Source organism: Nematostella vectensis, chromosome 7, assembly GCF_932526225.1.
Source record: "Nematostella vectensis chromosome 7, jaNemVect1.1, whole genome shotgun sequence".
Classification (NCBI taxonomy): domain Eukaryota; kingdom Metazoa; phylum Cnidaria; class Anthozoa; order Actiniaria; family Edwardsiidae; genus Nematostella; species Nematostella vectensis.
This window is the reverse complement of record NC_064040.1, coordinates 16,291,994-16,314,171: the sequence shown is the minus strand read 5'-3', so window position 1 is coordinate 16,314,171 and position 22,178 is coordinate 16,291,994. Positions and strand designations below refer to the sequence as shown.

The 22,178-nt window shown below is 39.9% G+C and overlaps 3 protein-coding genes across 7 annotated transcripts in view; 1 reads left to right on the top strand and 2 right to left on the bottom strand.

Annotated features, from left to right (window-relative positions):
* Positions 1-18,931, bottom strand: part of LOC5516028 (sacsin) — a 31,467-nt gene extending 12,536 nt beyond the window's left edge. Inside the window, exons 1-8 of one of the 5 annotated variants that reach the window (XM_032385757.2) lie at positions 18,784-18,931; positions 6,895-6,965; positions 5,462-5,550; positions 4,789-5,053; positions 3,119-4,276; positions 1,517-2,487; positions 820-1,060; positions 425-543 (exon numbers count right to left, since the gene is read on the bottom strand). In XM_032385757.2, the coding sequence (XP_032241648.1) occupies positions 425-543; positions 820-1,060; positions 1,517-2,487; positions 3,119-4,276; positions 4,789-5,053; positions 5,462-5,550; positions 6,895-6,919 (2,868 nt within the window). In that variant the 5' untranslated portion in view covers positions 6,920-6,965; positions 18,784-18,931. Of the gene's footprint in view, positions 1-424; positions 544-819; positions 1,061-1,516; positions 2,488-2,873; positions 2,884-3,118; positions 4,277-4,788; positions 5,054-5,461; positions 5,551-6,894; positions 6,966-7,568; positions 7,728-9,159; positions 9,306-18,783 lie in introns of those variants that run through there. The other 4 variants (XM_032385759.2, XM_032385756.2, XM_048730800.1 and 1 more) reach the window with 4 other exon arrangements.
* Positions 18,932-19,575: 644 nt separating this feature from the next.
* LOC5516029 (carbohydrate sulfotransferase 1) overlaps positions 19,576-22,178 on the top strand; it is a 2,836-nt gene continuing 233 nt past the window's right edge. The window contains exons 1-2 of the mRNA XM_001636074.3: positions 19,576-19,691; positions 20,431-22,178. The exon at positions 20,431-22,178 is cut by the window's right edge and continues 233 nt beyond it. Of these exons, the coding sequence (XP_001636124.2) occupies positions 20,469-21,761 (1,293 nt within the window). The 5' untranslated portion in view covers positions 19,576-19,691; positions 20,431-20,468 and the 3' untranslated portion in view covers positions 21,762-22,178. The remainder of the gene's footprint in view (positions 19,692-20,430) is intronic.
* The window catches only part of LOC5516030 (methionine aminopeptidase 1D, mitochondrial), a 7,499-nt gene continuing 7,322 nt past the window's right edge, over positions 22,002-22,178 (bottom strand). Inside the window, exon 10 of the mRNA XM_001636126.3 lies at positions 22,002-22,178. This exon is cut by the window's right edge and continues 392 nt beyond it. The gene's annotated coding sequence lies outside the window, so the exon portion shown is untranslated.

Genomic DNA, 22,178 nt, shown 5'->3' with positions numbered 1-22,178 from the left:
AATGAAGTTATGAGTTGTCTTTACTCCCCTTCATCATCCTTCGTGTCGAGCACTCTTTTTTGACAGAGGACAACAGCTACATATTACTACATATATACATATATTTTGCTACGGTAGCTGTTTCCATGTGGGTTGTAGTAAACAGCTATGTACAATAGTTACTATTACAAAGGACAAGGTATTCATATAAAATATTAATTGAAAAACTAGCACAGTATTCTGCCTAGGATAATCTGCCTAGCGTAGAACCTCAGATGGGAAGACTCTTTGGATCACTCGCTTAAATTCCGGTAGTGATCGAGAGAGTTAAGCCTCTCTTGGAAGCATACTTCTGGATAGTTACAAAAACAATAATAACAATGGCCACTAAGGTTTGTTTTGCAGTACTGCGTTACAGTTTACAAGTGGTTCATTCTAAGCTCACCTTTTCAATGAGAAAGTCGGACATGTTGAGAACTCGGATCGGTAGCCGCCTCAGAAGTTGATACGAATCATCATCACCGGCTGACAGAATAAGGTGAGACTCTGGTACAACGACGTCGTCTGGAAACATAATAAATCAATTGCTTTAAAACAAAATAAGAAAAAAACCATAAGGGGCTGGTATACTGGCAATTTCAAAGAGTCGAATTTCAAAGAGTTGGCAGAGTCGAATACCAGTTTTTGTTGTATTGTATTTATTCTTCTGGTTTACGATCACGACTATTTGGGCCTCCATACTCAAGAATCGACAAAGCCACAGTATACAGAAATATTTGATGGCCCTCTCAAATTACTATGACAAAGGAGTAATCAAGGGCAGAATCACTATATACATACCGGGTAATTTAAATCGAGGAGGTGCAACGTCCAACTTCTCTCCACGCAGTGGTCCGTCCGGCTGGACTGCAGTAAAGGTTCCACTGATGGCCTCGAATATCGGCAAAGCCATGAGCGTAAGCACTTCGTCATCTGAGGGGTTCCGAAGGCTGGACAGGAAGGCCCTGATGCAACGCTTCTCGTCAGAGGTACAACGCTTGATGGATGCCACGCCCTCGTTATCAAGTACTGACGCGAGGACCTGGACACATTAGGCATAAGATGGTTCATTTGTAAAGCTTTACCATCATATGGATTGAATAAAGTGCATATCTTTTAATGAAGAACTTCGATGGATCCTCTAAATAACGGATATCCTCGATGCCGAAACAAATGTGTACTTTTTTGGAGTTTTCCACGTGACTATGGTTTGATTCATATTGTTTGCCGAAAGTCGCCCTTTTATAGAGGGCGCCATCTAATAGAGGTTCGTTTATGGAGGTTACACTGTATTAAAAATTCCTCGTTATAAGGCTGAAAAAGCGCACGATGTAGATGTAAAGTCTAGAACTTGATAAGTGTGAGGGTGTAGGCAACTCCAACAAATACGGCCTAGGCGTAACAACAAGTTCGCGAGCTCTGCCTTGATGACTCGTTGGGGTGTAGTACTAGTGACATATATGGTATAAGCTTTGTTGCTAGTGTAAGCCGAGCTTACCTTTATGACTCCGGATGGTGTAGGCGACTCCAAGTACTGTCTGAGGTCCAAATGATCACAGAACACAGGGACATGTGACAGCACTATGCATCCGGCCTTCTGTAGCGCGCTGCTGACGTTCCGCGGTAGCGAGGCGAAGTGCGAAGAGCCCTGTACCACATTGTGCGTCTTCTTCAACTTGATCAAACTGCCAGCCTCAGAACGCAAAGTGGTCAGTGGGATGAGAGGCACGCCCTCGAAGGCGCTCAAATCTGTTGGGAACTCCGTGCGTAACCAGGACCATAATTGCTTCAGCCAGGCTTCAGGGGCCTCGTTACCCCTGGGGTCCCAGGAGACGACGATTTCAGGGCCCTTCCAGCGCTCGGGAAGAGCTTGCTTGAGAAGTTGAGGAACCAAGATTGGGGCGAGGAGCACGAGCTGTGTTGGAGCAACGACGTTTGTGTTTTGCTTTTCGGCGTTAACCGCGACTGACCTCAACACTTCGAGAATTCCTTCGCTAATCCTCTCATCTAGGAACCGGTGCGCGGAGCCTGGGACTAGCGATTGTGGGTGTAGTCTGCTGGCCAGAAATACTGCAGCTTCGGGATTTGCAGAGAGGGCGTTTGGATAGAATATAGTAAAGGTGTTGTCTGCGAGCGGAAGCAGTGGCAGTCCTGCCATTTCAGAAATGGCGCCATCTTTCATGAGAAACTCTAGCAAACAAATTTTCTCATCTCGGTCCAAAACTGACCAATCACACTTAACTTGGGAAGTTTTACGAAGCGATTCTTGGTTAGCAATTTCGTTCTCGACATTGTAGTTGTCGTTATTATCCCTCTCTGAATAAATCAAACCGTTGCTCAGTTTAGTAGAGCCGTCTTTCCTCATACTCTTTTCTCCTTTTAGGACACTGCGCACGAAGGAGGGCGTGATTTCCTGTACGCTGGTCACGTGACAAAGTAGGTATTCGTCCATCGCCTTTAAAGCATGATCTGGCAATGATTGAAAGTAGAATATAAGCTACCAGTCATTTTACCGATCAATGAACAGAAGAAAAGTGTACAAATGATAAAACAAAAGGATTAGAGACACATACAGTAGAAGAAAACAAAACAACAAAGTAAAGGATCTATGTAAAGGCAATGGATATATGGCGAGAAAGAATAAGACGATGAGATCGTAAACTGGCATTAACAAAGATCAGGGGGCTCGTGTTTTGCACGTTGGTCTATTAGCTTAAGCCATTGACCCATCAGCCGGCTTGTACCTTGTACCTAAAATACTAAATTCAGCTAAAAAAAATTGCCAGGGGTAAATATGTGATTACCTGGTAAGGTCAATATGTGATTACCTGGTAAGGTTACAAATATGTGATTACCTGGTAAGGTTACAAATATGTGATTACCTGGTAAGGTTACAAATTATGTGATTACACCTGGTAAAGTAAATATGTGATTACCTGGTAAGGTTACAAATTATGTGATTACCTGGTAAGGCTACAAACTATGTGATTACCTGGTAAGGTTACAAATATGTGATCACCTGGAAAGGTTACAAATATGTGATTACCTGGTAAGGTTAAAAATATGTTATTACCTGGTAAGGTTACAAATATGTGATTACCTGGTAAGGTTACAACCGGTTGGTTCGCCAGAAGCAGGACCTTAACCACCGCTGCGCGTACTTCGGGTCTCGTCTTACTCGGAGAGCGAGCGAGTCTGTTCAGCAGAGCGTCCTGAAGCATGATCCACTTTCCTCCCTCAGCTTTCGTCCAGAACACCGCTTTGTCAGCAAGTTGACGGAAAAACGGCTCCAAAATCTGCTTCCAGTGACCTTGGACTCGCTCAAGGTCGGGTAAAATTGCGCTTACAACCTGTAGGATCTGGTCGCAAGGGTATTGTGACTGGGTGAGGTTCACTAAAAGGTTCGCATACGCCACACTGATAACTTCCTCTAGCAGAAGGTTATTCCACATCGCGAAATCATCATTCTGACATTCCGAGCCAGGCCACTTTAAGTTCCTACGGTTATCCGATACTCCAAACGTACCATGTATATGCACCGTTAGCCCGGTACGACAGTCTGACTCTGGGGGGAGAGGGAGAAAGCAAAACACCCTTCCTGTGGGGGGTACTTTGGTGGATAAGTTGTCGAGCGGAGCCGCGACTCCTGCCCATGGGAATAAGTGTAGATGTTTGGCGAGGTCTTTGAGCTTTTGGCTCTCACTACCCACTCTGTTGAGTATCATGTATTTGTGTTCCTTGATGTCTCTGCCAGGCCTTATTTCCTCTACAGTTACTTCGTACGTCATCTCGTAGGGATATCTTAGTGGGTTCAACGCGACTTCGATAAACTTCGCCTTCATTGCTTTGATGGACGCTGTTAGCGAGTCCTGGATACGAATACTGAAAATTAACTTCTCACCCTCGTTCCACATCGTCTCATAAATACTTATACTCTCCACATTCTTCAAGAAGAGCAAGATAAGCGCCGCCTCCGATATGAATGACTCAAACAACGCCTTCACCTTGGATGCAGTGTAAGGCTTCACCGACACCCGAGATGGCCACTTCCGTAAAGGAAGACGGAATAACGTCCCATCGAAAACCCCCGAAGAGATTTTGCAGCCGAGTACGTTCTCGTAGGGTGAGAACTGATCGGGGTACTGCTCCAGTAAGGGTTCGCTTAAGTTGAAGCGTCTCCCAGTCTCTCCCGTGCCAAAGAACGTCTCTTGCGGGTCAAGGAAGGCGATATGGGTGCCGCTGAGAACACTTGGGAAATCTGCGAGTGGATGATTGTTGTTAACTTTCTATTAGGTACACATAGTGACAGACTTAAGACTAAGCCAAGCTAATAAACTTGGAGTTATCTTAAACACACTCTTATTAAAATTTATAAGTGATTATGATGATGAAGGTAATAAAAATGATGACTTCTAACTATCGATGGGACTAGTTAGGATTGGAATGTTGATGAAGTGACGTGCTCTAGATCCATTTGCTAGAGCCTCCAAACGAATACAATCCTTAAAAGACGATTGGTTTCAGGATCTAAGCATGAAACTAGTAGTAAAAACAAAACACTTACAAAACCTAAGCCAGCTGCTTTCGAGGAAAGATAAAGGATTCTTTGATAGAGGGGGGCCTCACTACATAAAACAGGGGGGTGCAAATTTGTGGCTTTAGCCCCCAAAATACACTCTTCTATACTTCAGTCCGGAGGGGGAGCCAAAGACCTTTAGACTCCCGGATCCACCGCTGTCCTTTTTTTTCACTTGCTGCTAACATACTCGCCTGTTATGTGATATACTGAGTTAAATCCCACTCCGAACCGTCCAGCAGAAAGCGGGTCCAGTCGCTTGTTTCCTTGCATGATTCCCTCAATTCCGTGCCAGTCCTTGTCGCGAAAGCGTCCATTGTTGTACACGTAGAGCGCGGGGCCCTGGAACCGAGATAGGTCCTGATTGACAAGTGTTGAGTTCCCGTATGCGTTGTCACGTGAGTCGAACAGAAATTTGACTTCTGTTGCGCATGCGTCGTCAGCATTCTGGATCAGCTCCTAAACAAGAAAAACGATAAGCAAGTGTCAATAATAAGGGAGGCCACATATGCCGTGCGAATTGAGAGTCATGTCGAATCGGTGACTGCGATAAGAAGGACCTAACATGAGCCACGTTTCACCTCCCACCCCATCACACTAAAAGAAAACAAAGAAAACAAAACATACAGACTGAAACCAAATAAGGGACGGATAAGAAAAGATATTAAAGGGGAGTCTAACACGAAAACCGCTTTTAAAAGATTTTGAAAAAAGAGGGGCACCCTTGTGAAAAAAAGGCAAAGCTTTTCGCTGAAAATGTTGCGAAAAGAAAATTGCCCAGCCCCCTCCTCGTGTAGGTCCCTCCCTAAGTCGTGTAACTATTCATCAGAGAGTTGACTTCAATAACTGCTGTAACTTTTCTCGGACCTTGAGAATCTGACCGCCATCAGGATAACCTTCCAAAATCCTCCGCAAGACTGCCGTCAGAGAAGGCCTCCGCTGTCCGTAGGACTGCCCTGAAATGTGAATAATTTGGCGTCAATGCAGGCTCAAAAGACAACAAATACAAAATCATATAGAAATGTCGAATATTTCTTAGTAAACAAGAATATCATTGGTGAAAAACCTGAAAGTAGGAACAACTGTAATTCGCTAGTTGTCAAATAGTCAAGAGCTTATGGTTTGGAATGCGATAGAACGCATTTTTTTATGTAACCAGGTTTGTTAACCAAGAAATGTTGTAGATTGATTATTTCAAACGTAAACGAACGTAAACGACGTAAACGAACGTAAACGACCGCAGGTCTTTACGTACTTAAAAATTTCGTGGAAGTGTAGGTCGTTAAGTGCTCGTAATACACACGAGCGAAAAGCCGCTCGCACTTTATCGGAATCCCTACAGTTTCGAGCTTATTGTACATTGTTGAACTCGCAGCTCCACCCACACTGACAGGCTAAGCCTCAAGCCTCTTTGTTTTGACAGGCAGATATGCTAATGAGTATACGAGAATGCAAAAACAGGATACGAGCAAGTACCTCAACACTAAGCGCTTTGGATCTACCCGTCAAACCGAAAATTCCGCGCAGGGATCGGCTCCATTAATAGTGTAACTTAATTTGGTCCTGATCAGAGTTATCGATATAAAAGATGTACAATCCCCGTGCAAACTCACATCGTCGAACAATGCAATATATTGACTTCACAAATCTTTCTGTGCTTATTATTCCTTGATCGCAAAGACCGCTAGGTCCCTGATCATTCTCTTGATGGGCCATCTCAACAGATTGCTTGAATCTGCGCTAAGGATTAGCCCAGCGCTAAATTGATTTAGACCTATGCCTTAAGATAATGCCTCGTGCAAAATACATGCAAAATAAAGAATGCAGACTATTTTTTAGCAGCGTTCGCAATACCCCTAACCTACGCATTTAAACGATACGTATAAATTGCGCTTGCTCAAAAGTGCTTTATTGCGATATCTTAGACTTCGTGTAGTGAAATGCATTTAATTCTTGCAGAATGAGCTCGGCTTTAACCACTGATGCATCAAGACACGGCGTAGGGGCTTCCGCTACAGAGTTACTCCACTTCCGGTACGTAATTTATCAAAAATTCCACAGTAAGCTAAAAGTATAAGTTTGATACGCATGTGTTAAGCGAAATTTAGAGAACAGTGTTCAATTATGGAATAAAGATCACGCATGAATTTCGCAACATTGTGATACTGAGAAGTGTAAAGATCCCGACGGATTCCAACATGGAAGCACATAAAACCAATCCACGTGAGCAGATGAAAACATCCCAACCCTAGCCACCATAATATTCAACATTAGGGGAGAGAGAATGATCTTTTTCCTACCGTGGATTTGTTTAATTCTATCCATCAGGCAATCTTGAAGAAACCCATCTTTTCAAGACATCTCGTCATACCTGGAACAAGCCGAAACTGTGCTTAGTATAGATAAAGAAGATCCCATACATACTTATCATACTCTCTTCTACGACCTACCAACGACTATTGCATGTAAGCCCCTTAGTATTCAACTTATAAATTCAACTTTTAGAATAAGCGGTTCAGCAGTTTATGATTGCATGCCTACAACCGAACTGTTTTTACAAAGTCTCTATTAAGCAGACGCAGAGCCTCGATCTTAAGACAAAGAAGAAATAATAAGCCGTCATAAATCCACTAACTCAGAGTTATACCAGTGCATTCTAGTAAAGCAATAACCAAATGCATGACAAAGTTGGTTATGAGATTGAGAAAGAGTTTTCCAGCCATTCCGCGCTTTACATGATATTATGAGCTAGCTTTCTCGGACTGCTAAGTTTTTACTTGCTTTCGACATTTAAATGTAAAGAGGAATATTACTGATAAATTTATAGTATCATACCGCTGATAACGGGATCGCATGTATACACAATTATTCAAACGATATGAGTGTTAGGTATACAGCCTAATAAAATGTTTACACTACAAATTAATTCGTAAATAAAAACCTCTATTATTGCTTCTCACAAGATCGTACATACTTATATGATAAAGACTTGCCTGTGTTAAGGAATTCCCTCCCTGATTCTTAACCGCCATAATACTTCTTTGGAGCTCGCAACATTCAAATCATTGCAGCAGGAAAGTTTTGCAAACTCTCTGCAATATTTGTCTAAGTACTGACTCATTGATTATCAATTGACATTGTTTTCGATTGGCCAATAAGTACACAGCTGAATTCAGGAGACAATAAGTGGTTTTATCGCTTATACCTTGTACTCGACAATGGCAACATGAATTAAGAATGGAATATTTTACGGGCATGAGTGGTTTTTATTGTTCTTAGCTCACCACGACAATAAATATTTGGAATTCCATCCACGATAAAACATTTTAAAAGTTTTGAAAATGTTTAAACAGAGAAAATGAAAGCAAAAAAATAAGGAACTTTAATGAATTCTGTTGAGCTGTACTAGAAGTTAAAACGCAATTCCATAAGAAGTAGAATAGAAGTAGAATACGTGTATGAATGTAATACATATTTTTAGTGCTTGAACAAGTGACAAGCTCCTATAGGTATATGTTATTGATTGATAACATATCCTTATCGGTGAGCTATCTTGAATAGATATAGATATAGATATAGATATAGATATAGATATAGATATAGATATAGATATAGATATAGATATAGATATAGATATAGATAGATATAGATATAATACACCAAAAACTGGAAATCGACTCGATTTCCAGTTTTGGTGTATTGTATTCATTGTTCTGGTACGAGATCGCGACAGTTTGGGCTTTTTGATTCTAGATATAGATATAGATATAGATATAGATATAGATATAGATATAGATATAGATATAGATATAGATATAGATATAGATATAGATATAGATATAGCATTTTGGGGCTGAGGTAGTTTTAGTAGGAACAGGGGACGATTCGCTGTTTGATATCTAAATAGAGATGGTTTATCGTGCATTTTGGTAGAAATATATCCTGGCATTATGAGCAAAACAAATACCGAATTGCCGCCAAAATCCGAAGAAAATCGTTGATGATGATATTTATAATAAAAGAGTAAAGCTGCTTTACTATTAATAGATCTGCGCCTACATGACCCCACGTAGTACATTCTTTAACTTTCTTATTGAGGGTAAAATTAATTTAGAGCGACCCTTAAGTCTAAAGCAGAGGGCAAAGGTGATAGGGATGCTCGTCGGTAAATTAAAAAAAATACAACTAAAAAATACCTGAACACCAAAAATTGCTACGGTAAAAAAATACCCTAGAGTAAGTATCCCATTGTATAACAAAGTAAATAATCTAGAAAACGTTGGCTCATAGCGCCCCTTTTTCCGGGGAGGGAAGGACCGAGAGTCGCTTGCATCCTCGACTCGCTACAAAATAACTTATTTTACACTACTGGTTGCCCGAGAATCAGGCAATTTCATTTGTGAACTACTTTTAAATTTTTAATTTTTTTAAAAAAAAGGTTAAGTTCTCTATCAAGCAAAAGAACTAAAAGGTTAGGGTTAGTTATGAAAGAGCGCCATGAGTCTGTCCTGGCCGTCAAGTCTACAGAACCAAACTATTGCTCACTCGACCGTACAGTATCATACCTCATAACGCCTTTCGCAAGTGTCCTCAGATTTGATATTTCTCGCATTCTAACTTTCCTTGTGATGGCTTTGGCTGACCTTGTCGTATGGTTTCACGTCTGTTTATCGGAACATGAAATGGTTATCCCGACATGTTTTTTTTGTCATTCCCATGGGATTTTCTAATGTTCTGGTCATGCTCTTGTAATCATAACGGTCGCAGCGTCCAGATCAAAGTGATATAGTTGGAACTAAGTGATCCAACAAAGTATCTCGACAGCAGAAAAGTAAAAGATACAAAATAAAATTCCAAGAAATTTTGAAAGTGAGAGCTTCAGCGACAAAACTGTAGAGAAAATTCTCAAAACTTTTTTTTATCAAAGTACGACTTTTTCATACGAAAGCAATTATTCTAATTTTCTTCCACCTAACCACCACCATTCCCCTATCAAGTATTTGATTATTCTTAATTTGTTTAAAGATTTAGAGGTTCTTGTTAATTAAGAAATCATTTTTTTGAGATGGCAAGCTTGGGAACAATTCAAATGAAAGTTGCATTACATCAACAAATCGCAAAAAGGTTAAACCTTTCGCTCGCGAAGGACCGTATATTATATCTAGCCTTAGCGGAGAATATGTCGCGGCAAAACGCCATTGCCGCCAGTTTTGATGCGCGTGGGAAGAAGTATGTATATATTCCTTATACCAGGGTCATCACCTCTTCCTTATTTTGGGCGAGAAAAAAAGCCGAGGAAATGTAAGATTGGGTGTGAAGGTAACCTTTCTGAGAGTCGTCCAATACACCGAAAAATTGATACATAGCACTGTGTGAAACAATCGAGGCCATTGGCGCGTATACATGCCAAGCACACATTTATTTGTCAGAGTATAAGACTAGTATGACCTTTTTTTGGAATATCAAAGAAGGCCCTCTACGGTGAATGTAATGGGATCCCTCTGGGAAACTGTAAAGGACCCTTTGGGAAATGTAGGGGGGGGGGAGGTGGGTGCGAAATCATACGAATCATATGGAAAAACCATAGTATTTTAGGAATCCTTAATAAGAAATAACCCACTTTTTTGGGGGGGGGGGGGGTTGCGCGGTACCCCCCTGGGTAGGCGCCTGGGTACTCCGAGGGAAGGGTCCCTCTTGTACGCAAGGATGATGTTCGTTACCGCCCAATTCACCCTCTCCCAAGGCCAACATTTTTTTCGTGCGTCTATGACGATCGCACATTCCAGGTTTTCCGCGATTAAAGGGTATAATCCAAGGCCCACAAGTAGATTGCCTTGTGTGAGGCATGTTGTTTACGAGGTAAGCCTCTGTTTGCAGCCGATGCGCAGCCAGGGGATGTTTCAAATTTCCGTTCTGATATTGGTCTTGAGCGCCTCTGATAATTATGAGATATTTGGAGGGGTCAACAGTGATCTTACGTCAAAGCGTTGGCGCTAGCTCGTCTTGATACTAAGCATACTCTAGAAATATACTCTAGAAATACACAACAAATCTAGCTCTTTTGTCAACCAAAAATCGCCTCTTATCTTACCTTAATAACAACAACCCTTTTTAAAGAAAACTACAGAATCAAAGTAAATTCCGAATTGATTCGCAAGCTACCACAAGTTTTGTTGCGATTGTTAAAAACTTGACGAAAATCGTGCAATTGCTAGAAATATGGAAAGACACAACTGCTGCCATATACCACAAAGTTTACAAAGAACAATCGTGATTTGATATTTTTCGTGATGAGCACTTGCTTAGTTTTCAGTTCCTACTCTTCTTTCCGTTATAAAGGGAATGAACCTGAAAACGTTTTAGGATGGTAACGGCAATAAGAAAACCTTTCAACTCTTTGAAGGTTGAAGGGGCAGACATTTACTTTGTTTTTAGCTGTTGGGCTCTCTTAGGTAAATCTCCTTCAACTACTTTTAAACGAGCGTTTTGCGCTATTTTTACGCCACTTCGTGCTAAAGTTAGATTTGATTACGTTAGCGTTTTAGTCAATCAAAACACAATACCTCAATATATGAATTCATCCTTCCCAGATTGCAAAACGTCTTTAAGTCCAGTAAATATTTCCAAGACTTTCTAATATTAGACTTAAAATAAAAGAATACATAAAGCTGGCTAGGAATTCGCCACATGTTTTAGTCTTTTCTTGCGTTAAAAATGGTCGCTAAAGCAATGCATTATAGTTGATCCGTTTAACCGTAAGCAATTCGTTTTGCACCAGAACAACACAAAACAAATAATGTATTTCTATTAAAGATTGTTACTGATTTCCGGCCATTAAATAATTGGAGCCAATTTTCAAAATGCTGTGTAGACGTGGCTAATCCGTTAGTGTGTACCAAGATTCTATTTGGTTTTCAAAGTGCAAACTACAGCGGACGACATCAAGCATCGTGTTTGCATCGCGTGAGAAATTCAGTAAAGAGCCACTAGAGAAACAATTCTTATTCCGTGACAGCCAACGCTAATAGAAAAACCGCTCGAAATAAAAAAAATATTAACAATTAAAAAAGAAATCCCGCAAATCATATGATGATTTCTAAGGACAAAGCAAATTCTATTTCCATTTTCCTAGGGACAGTGATTTTGCTTGAGGAATAGGTCAAGCCTATAAGTAGTTATACCAGTGAGACAAAATTCAAGATAAACCGTGATCGATGTATGTGAAACATCTGCGTAGGATGAAATGATCGATCTGTCCCGGGAAAACAAGCCCCCTGGAGCAAGGCATCAAGCAAGAATGCAAAAAGTATCTATTAAAAGAGTGCTTCGCTGTTACAATAAAAAAATATAAGAAAAAAGGGGCCTTTTCGCAGGTTAATTCGGCGTTTGCGATACGTGGTTCTGGCGATAACATCAAGGTCCAATTGAATGTAGTCTACATTGTATTACAGTGCTCGGTATTGCTTATAACTGGGCTTGGAGTTCGCATTCTAAGGGAGATTATCTGATTGATTATACGAAAAATTAAGTCAGCGCTCTAAAACATCAGATATTATGTTCTCCTCTGTTGCCATCCTCGGTGAACAATCATCTGCTTTTAATAAAGAGAATAGAAAAAGTCGTTTTTTTATGCAGGTCAGTGCGGAGTTGAATAGGAATCGCACCTGCCGCGAAGTCGGCGGCTTTTTTACGCGAAAAAGTATCCCCCGGGGCATGTTTAATTGATGAATTCTATTGGGAAACAAAACCTAATATGGGAGGCAGTATAAATGTTAGGGATTCATATGCGTCAAAGGTCACCCATTTGAACACTCACGTCATAAAGTTCCATATAAAATATAGATTTTACAGGGTTATGAAATGATATATTTTAAAGGGATATAGGGCTAGAATTAACTGCATCCGACGTGTATTACCGTCCCTACACAAACTCATTTTACATTTCTTTAATGATCTAATGATTTTTTTCTAAAATCTCGTTTAATGGAGAATACCGAAGGCTCTAGCAATCGATGCGTGTTTTGACAATTTGGAAAGTTATTTATAGAGGTGACGTGCCCTCGAAGATGTTGGATGTGGATGAGGGCTGTGATTGGTTTAGCGGCTGTCCCTACGTAACGATTGCGTGATTGGGGTAGCGATCTGTCAACCTCGATCTCGTCAGGTTCAGTTCAACTCGACTGTGACTCGTATCACGTTCCTTGCCAATCGACGAAAACAACAGACCAAGTTTCAGGAAGTGTATTGACTAAATCCATAGAGAAACTTCAAAACACAGGAGCATCACATCATAACTAGCGCGTTCATGAAAAGAAAAATGGATTCCCCGCAACTCGAGGGCGAAGTTCAGATTTTCGATGCATTAGATGAATTTATCGCTGCCGTTGAGGAAACGAAAGAGATCTTACAAAGTCCCACCGTTCCAGGTCGCCCTGACTCTACAGATTGCGTTTTAGAAAAAGACAGACTAGGTGAGCTTAAGACGTTTTCAAAAAGAGCCGTGCGATCTGAGAGCGATCTAAGGCGCTGGCCAAATTTTTACTGCGATGAGACGGATTTCTCGATGAAAGTGAAACTTCACGAGAAAAAGGCAGCTGGGTTAGTTTGTGAGATGAACACGCTACTGAACCAGATCTCGTCGGCTGCTGTGTCATTAAAGGGCATCTATAAAAGGCGAAGCTCCTCCGATTTGCTTGCGCAGTAATCTCATTCTGATAGCGGCTTATAGAGAGATTTGGAAAGCCATTTAAATGACCCACGTTGCTGAAGGATTCCGCTAGTGTGTATATACAGTACACCATGGTGTATCAACATCACAGTACCTACACTTGAAGCATATTTGGATAATATCCACGGATCCGAGATATTCAGAAATAAATCCCCTTCCCAAGGGTTGAAGATCGATTTATTAAGTGAGAATTATTGCATGAAATATTTTAAAACGTCAATCGCCTTCTGGGCGAATTCGCCAATTACTTGTCATCGTTAGTTAAAACCAGTCTGGCAGCTTAACGGAGAAATATAATGAAAGACAGGTTGAAACCACAGCATGATAAGTAGATTTTTGAGGGAGTCTTGGAGGTTTTAAACAACCCAATGAAGGCGAAAGTTGCTAATGCAAAGCACAGTTCAAGCAGGTTACAATCCCTGGATTCTGAGACGCTGTGATGAGCGCCCTGGGGGTTAACATTAAACAAGAATGGAAAAACGCAAAATTTACAGCTAAAGACCAGTTAGAACATCAAAATATACCAGCATTGCATTTAACAAGAGAAAAAATGTGCCTACTTAGAAGAACCTAGCCAAATGACGAACCAAGTCAGAGGGAAATATACCCAGACGATGGTGCTATAATTTAAATATTGGCAGGGATCATTTGTCATGTAGCTCGCATCTGTCAGGGAACGGCAGTTGAGTTATTTGGTTATCGTACCAAAAAACCCTTTCAAAGACAACTGTGTTACAGTTTGGATGACATTATCGATTTTTACTTAAAATGATACAAAACACAGACAAAATAATGATATTTCATTCCGTAACACAACAAGGACATTGCGAGTGACCAGTACGACTGCGCAGATTACAAGTGTAACACAAACTTTTACTGGATACAGAAACAATGTCATCGTGTAGTCTCTATATGAAGACAAACGCCGAACACTGGATAACAAATAAAGGGCGGAATTCTAGTAATGTATGAAAAGCGAGTTACGAGACTCTATGCAAACATTGAACTCAATGGCATGGAAAACATGTCAGTGTTTACACACGTCTGTAGCGTTTCTCTTCGTCAGGTATTCCAACGTAGGTACCAGTTATGTAATTAATGAATGCAAACATTTGCGATTTTGGCTGATAAATATGCGGCCGCCAAACAAAACCAGCTGGTCTGCGTTTCAGAGAGACTATAAGACGCACTTAAAAGTATATAGACCCTGTGTGTCTTCTTTGAGAAAAATACAAACAAACAAAAAGGAACAACATTACTAAGATTTTTTGGAACCAGAGGTTAAACTAGAAAACATGTAAATATTATTGAATATTAGAAAAATCCTTGGGAATGTACGAGTTGTGATTACAGGTTGCGATTAAATTAATTTCAAGGAGGGAGATTTCGTTCTGGTTTATTGTCTGGAGTCTAAAAACCTTAGGGCACAAGTCACATAATAACCACTCGTCACACACAACATCACGCACTCTTAGCCAGCGTTGTCTTAGCCAGCGGCACTCTTAGCCAGCGTTGTCTTAGCCAGCGTTACTCTTAGAAAGCGTTTCTCTTAAAAAAACGTTCGTAGATCCTTCATATAATGGTTGATTATAGCAAACCAATAAGATATAGTAAACCACGAATGACCTAACAAAGCGTTACCAGCGTTACTTTAGTTTCCAAGTTAGGACAAACGCCGTTCTTTTCAGGTGCCGTTCCAAATGCAAATGAACAATAGAACAATCGAGTTGGTTTGCGCGTATTTGCATTTGGAGCGGTACATAAAAAGAACGGCTCCTAAGGTCTTAGGTTATGATGCACCTAATTTATCAATTACCTAGTTAATATTAGAACAATATTAGAGCTATAGACTTTATCACGGGAATGTTTTTGCTCGTTTAGTTAAAAAAAAGATAAAAACAAAAACAGGAAGCTTGGGATATTATCACGTTTTAGCAGGTAGGGGTGTTTTCCAATCACACTGTGCCAACTGAGTAGACGTGTCGTAATAATCAGCTGACCGTGCATTCCCGCACGTGCTAACCTACAGGTGGCCAAGGGGCAAGACAGCGGCGTTAGCCTTTTATTGCCCAAACACTTCTTATCGAGCGTTTGATCACCAAAGTGTCTGAGAAAAACAAAGGAGAAGTAAACAAACTGCAAAACAAATCACTGTTAATAGTCCGGCGCGTACCCAGGATTGCTTATGGGGGAGGGGTGCGCAGTCATAGGCATCATATAGAAACAAAGATAGTATTCGACAATCCTTCAGTAAGAGATTACCCACGGCAACCAAGAGGGGTGAGCGACCCCCCCCCCCCCCCCTTGGATACGCGCCTGAAAGTGCCGCTGCGTAGAAGTACGTTTAGAAGTAAGAAAGAGAGGAAAACCGTTTTTTCCGTTTCTCGATATCCGACAGAAAGGTGACTTACTGTCCTGCTGGCATATTTTTCATGGGCCAATTGAGTTGTATGTGTTCTGTCAGATACCGAATGTATTAACTGCACTGAACCGTCATTTTTTCAAACACTACCTGGGAGTATAGAGTTAAAATGTGATCCGCGCGGAAGTGTCTAGAAATACAGTGAGGTTTCGATAATTAATGCTAAAAAAACGTAAACACACGTCTCGAGTTTAACTGCACTTTTATTGTGGGAAATGACCACTGATGTGTTTCTTATTAAAACTCACTCGACATATTCTTTAATATTGAATATCTGGGCTATAGACAGCTAGCAAAAGCGCTTTCTATAATAATGCGTTTTTCGTTTGTTTACTTGGCTTAGTCCAGGCACCGAGAGCACTCACGTGTGTGCCTCTTACGTCAGATATCAAACATGGCAAATAGAAAAATACAAAACAAAAATACAAAAAAGCATTGTATTTAATGCTCTCTTGTTTATAGCTGTCATTACATAAAAGGGTAAATTTAAATACAAAAAAGCATTGTATTTAATGCTCTCTTGTTTATAGCTGTCATTACATAAAAGGGTAAATTTGATCTGCAAAACGCACATTTTCTTTTCTTGAGAGCTAATACTAGAACTAACTAGAATGTCCCCGATAGTATAGACTTTTATACAAAACATGGCATATCTTGTACATGCGCATAGCCATAATATTTTGGGTAGGGGTGGGGGATGGGCGGATATAGATATTTCAAACCAATGCGTCACATCTCGGAGCCGTCGCAATCAATTGGCCTAGCTATGCGTTTGAATGTGAAAACACTTAAACGACATCGTGCGTAGGTAAAATAATAATAATAATATACTTGTAGCTCAACGTATTTTCTCGATAATTCCCAAAGCAGTGTTTATCATAACTGCAAGGCGGAACGCCTACTAGCTATCACGATATTTACGGGATGATTAAGATGCTTGTAATCTTTAGGCGGGGCTAGTTATACTTGTGACGAGCTTTTGAACTCTCGAGATCTCAAGTTTCGCGATTTTGGTTATACAAGACTGAAAAAGAAGATATACCTATGCCAGGATATTTCAAACTTAAAATTTCTTAAAATTTATACAAAAAAATTAGTGTGAAGATCTTAGTTGTGGTCACGCAACCCTGATAATGAAAAAGCGGTTATCGGAGAATGGCGTGGTCGCAAGCGTCTTTAGACCAGTCCAAAATGCCAGTTATCGCCCTGAACAGTCTAAATCTATAACTACCTTGTAAAAATGTTTATAACCTTATAAAGAAGATAGATAACAGGTAATTTTAAACTCATAAGGTATCAATTTATTTGTGTACATGTTTGGTCTAATACGCTCCGTCTTACTGTGCCTTAGAGGTTAAAGATCCATCAGAAGAACACAGGACACTAACAATGTAGACATTGCACTAGATACCGCAACCGCCGCGTAACTTAGTTTTTTTTCCGAATTTTCATATATTTTTTTATATACATACTTTTTCGTTTTATTCTCAATTATATTTTAGATTTGTATTTTCTGTAAATAGACAATCAAATATTAGTTAGAATATTATTTTTAGCAATTTCATTATATTTTTTAAAAAAATAGAAAAATTATGATTATTGTTATAAAATGTAATTAAAATTATTATTATACGCAAGTGGTTAAAGATTTATAAGGTACGTCTAGATTGTACGCACTTACTGCTAAATAGTGCTCAAAATAAAATAAAAATTGCTCTGAGTTTAAAATAAAGAAAAAGTGCAATACATAAAAAATGTAAACAGGATTTATGGTGATAACGATGATGTAAGTTTCAATGTGATTTTTGATGGTGATAATATGATTACTGATAATATAAAAGAAAGACTATGATTTGCAGGGGCGGGTCTAGCTTTTTGCTAAAGGGGGGGGGGGTTTGGCTCAGTGACAAAAGGGGTGGATTTTTTTGCTACATATGGCGTTCTAGCAGGCCAAAGGGGGGGGGAGGGTTAAACCCCCTAAATCCTCCCCCTAGATCCGCTACTGATTTGTAGCAAGATTATTACAATTATGGTACAGGGGTGGGTTGGGGGAGTCAAAGGAATGAAAAAGAACCGAGGACGAAATAAGGGGAGACCACAAAATTTAAAGCATCCTATAGGCTGAATTACAAATAATATATATAAAAAAGAAAGTCATGTAGAGGCAATAAGGGGGACAATTAGCCTTGAGTCATCCCCTTCTCTTGCATTTGTTAGGGATGGCAACAATATTCCTCTGATATCCTTTGTACACTGTAAAATTAGTTAGTTTTCTTTTTGTTTCTTTTGCAGGAGGGGGCGGAAAAGTGCTAAATTTTCTATGAAACGGTGTCTCTAAAGCTAAGACATAGATATATACATATTTGTTTATTGTTTTAAGGGATGTATAAAACATGTATTACAGTGAAATGAAATTTCATTGTTTGTGCTGCGGTCTCACTGTTAAACATTATTGTTGAAGAATGATATTGACAAAAAAGAAGAAAACACATAGCATATCTCACATAATTGCATATAAAATAGAAATCCAACTGTCAAGAAAATACTGACAGCTACCTCTGTGGCATGACACATTGTGTTGACATGTCAACATATTGACAGCTTTTAAAACTTCGAAAAATTATAGAAGTATAAACTTTGAAAAAGATCCAGGCTGAATCCCTTGTTGACAAATACGTGAGATGGAAGCCTTTCTGATTGCTTAATATACATTTAAGACTTGTTAGGGCAAATATTTCAAGTGATTCTCGTCTATTTAGAGAGCTTCCGGTTGACTGAGTTTATCTCAAACATATAAATAAATAACTAACCCGCTATCTTCGCTATATTTCGCTACTGCACTTAGCTCCATAAATCGCTCTCAGCATATATACACGTAAGAATATCTATGGGTTAATGAAACTAATACCGGGAGGAAATCTCGCGCGACTACTCTCAGGCACACGAACATGCAAGAGTAACAAAAAAACATCGAGCAAAAGAAGCAACGCTAATGCCGATTAACCTCGCAATAAAACGCTAAAGATTAGCTAATCATACCTTCAAGCAATGCCTTTGGGATCTCGTAGCTGTGAGTCTTGCTTGCATTTGGAGAGATGGCCCGATGTAAATCCATACTTTGCTTATCATGCAGACGATCGAAATACAACCTTGGGACTCGATTCAATGTGCGCGGGCACAAATTTCATTGGTTTTCACGAGACATGTGACACAATGAAAATGTTCCTATTGCCAAAAAAGGTTTTGTTGCAATAAGTTTCATTTTCCCGTTTATCAAAAAGCAAATATGTCTTGATATAAAAAATCTCAACCCATATAGCTGAAAAGAGTAAATTTTGCTAATCCCTTGAAAGCTCACGCCAACCTTTTCCTAGTCACGCGACTGAAAACCACAGGGAGCCACTACATTTCCCAGTTTTAAGATGCGAGAAATACAAATAGATGCATACATGCCAAAAAAAAAGAGAATGGGAAATAAAAAAGACTTTCCCCCTTTTTGTTCTATTGATCTTTCCTGTTTTGTACTTCCATAACCTTCTATTTTGCACCCTTCGCGCAGCGCATTTGCTCAAGTGCTAAGGCAACCAAATGTTCCCTTCAAAGTTGCAAGGCTCACAGTGAGGTAAAGTTATCAATAAATCTTCGAAAAGTTGCCAATAAATATCCTCTCGTTTTTTTTTTCCTTGAAAAAAATTTAAAGAGTAAAATACAGGTATTTGCTTTAGAACAATTGTTATCGACATTTTGTTTTGTTTTCTTCCCATAACAACCTGCCTTTTTGGCGAGCCCCAGGGAGCGCGCCTTTCAACGAATGCAACTCTTGCAATTAAAGATTAAAAAGGTCAATTGAGCAACAGAGAAAGGAACTCTCACGACAAAGCGCATCCTTGAGACTCCGTATCGGTGGAAGCAAGGTTTTATATGGAGTTTAGCGCGCTAAAGTTGAGGTAAGCTTAATTTAACTTTCATTATCATCACCTACAAGCAGATTATGAGATTTTTTATGGTAGAGTTCACAATGATCAAAATATTGAAAGATCTGAGTCTTACTTGAATGAATTCAAGGGTAAAACAATTAACTGACGCGTGCAAGACCATTTTTTTTGCTTTTTAAAGATTTGCTTCATTTCTTATGAAAATCCCCGTCACGTTTGAAATTATGATGCGAGCCAAGTATCAGACAAAAGGTTTAATTAGGTTATTTTGCATTCAAAATCGGTAAGTTATTTTGTGATTTTCTTGTCTTATTTCTTTATTGTTGCGGTAGTGAGATCTATAGAAAGCTAAGAATTCAAGGAAAAGCAAGTTATCCGCATCTTCCAAGTGTCAGAAACAACACCTTGTTTTAAAGAAAGTGGAAATTTTGGGTTTTGCTCCAGTGAACTGCAACAAAAGTCAAGTGTGTCTCTGTGGTGGTGACTAAAACAAAACGAGTAACGTTAACACATAACAATCACTTTTTTATTATTATTTTTTTTATGTTATGCACACTTCAAAACTTCGAAATCAGTTTAGTAGACTGACTATGGATACAGGGATAGGGCCACTTTAATGAAATTTTAATAATATTGTAGTCCACAAATTAAGATCCACAGCTTCCCTCCATATGGTTTCATAAGACCCCTCTCCATTTAAGAAATCCTGGATCCACCCCAGAAAGCAAACCTCCATTTAATTGATCCACAGCAATTATTCTTTGACGAAGTGACCGTCACTCGAACAGCATGATGGGTACAAGAGGCACGCCGTTCGCGCTGTGTGTTTCGGCGTTAATAATCTTGGTGTTTTACGTTTTGTGGCGGAGTCCATTCAGCAATGTTTTCCATTCTAATTTGGAAAGGGACCTAATTGATCTTGAGACGATTTGGGGAACACAAGATACAAATGAAAGGCCAGTCAGACGAGATAATGGTCAGCACGATGAAATGAACTCAAATGGTCTCCTACCGAAAAACAAACGAAAACAAACGAATCTTATTATCATAAGTCAGGGGCGTAGTGGCTCTTCTTTTGTGGGGGAAATTTTCAATCGACATCAAGATGTGCTGTATTTCTTTGAGCCTTTTCGGGTTCTGGAATTAGTGGATAAATTCAACACATTCATAGGGAAAACTTCGAGACGTTTTAATGATCTGGCAACGATGTTTCTCGGAGAAATGTTAGACTGCAATTTCAAGGACTCTGAATACCTCAGTTATTTTTCCAGGCCTGGACATTTTAGATTTTCAAGTCGCGTTCTGCGCAAGTCACCGTTTTGCCAGCCTCATGATGAAAAACTCAGTTTCCAGGAAATTATAAAGAGAAAATTATGTATCAATGTTAAGGCTACCGAACTTAGCAAAACCTGCAAAGAGTTGAAAGTCACCGTTGTCAAAATCCTTGAGCATAGGATTATGGGAAGGCAGATACAGAGCCTAAAGCCTCTGTTTGAAACCGAGGCATTTCTTGGAAAAATCCTATACTTGGTCCGAGATCCCCGCGCGGTGATTTCCTCGATGTACTTTGGCGGATGGATGACATACGTTAACGCGCAAAAGCAGATGATATTTTATACAATAAAAAGCGAGAAATTCATCTGGTATGTCAAGAGAATATGCGGCCAGATTGAGTCAAACTTGAAGTTTATAATGAGACCCGAAAGATGGCTGACAGGCAGGGTCAAAGTCGTGCGGTATGAGGATCTAATATTGGAACCGGAAAAAAATACTCGAAAAATCTTCAAATTTGTGGATCTTCCATTTCCTGTCGACATGCGGCAATGGCTTTACAACAGGACTCACTTCAAAGAAGTGTTAAATTCAAATATAGGGACTTTTTCTACTAGAAAGAATTCTACAATCTCGATGCGAAAATGGAGGCTGAAGTCACCCGTAGAAATGGTCTCACTAGTGGAGAAGCACTGCTCAGGCGTGATGGATGCGCTCGGGTATCTTCCCTCGCGTGGATCCCGTGAGATTCTCGCGCGTTTGGATATACCACTCGTGTCCAGACGCCTCATCCGAGCCGGACTGAGATGATAGGAAGAGAATCAGTTACTAAAAGGCGAGTGTTTCCCCTTGGGTTCCACACGCGAGATACTCGAGCGCTGGTAAACATCTCGTGTCCAGATGCCTAACCCCAGCCGGACTGAGATGATAGGATAGGAAATGAGTTAAGGCTAGTGTTTCCCCTTGGGTTCCACACGAGAGATGCTCGCGAGTTTGGATAAACCTTTCGTGCCCAGACGTCTCATCCCCAACTAGACTGAGTAAATAGGATAGGGAATGGGTTACTGTAATGGCAAGTGTTTTACATCGTGCGCAACTCGAGATGCTTGCGCGTTTTATGCTTAGTGACTCGCCCCAGCTAGATTGATAAAAAAATAATGATAGAACTACAGGACATGATAGAACAATAGAACAGAGTGGTTAACTGGGACACACATGGATTTAAGT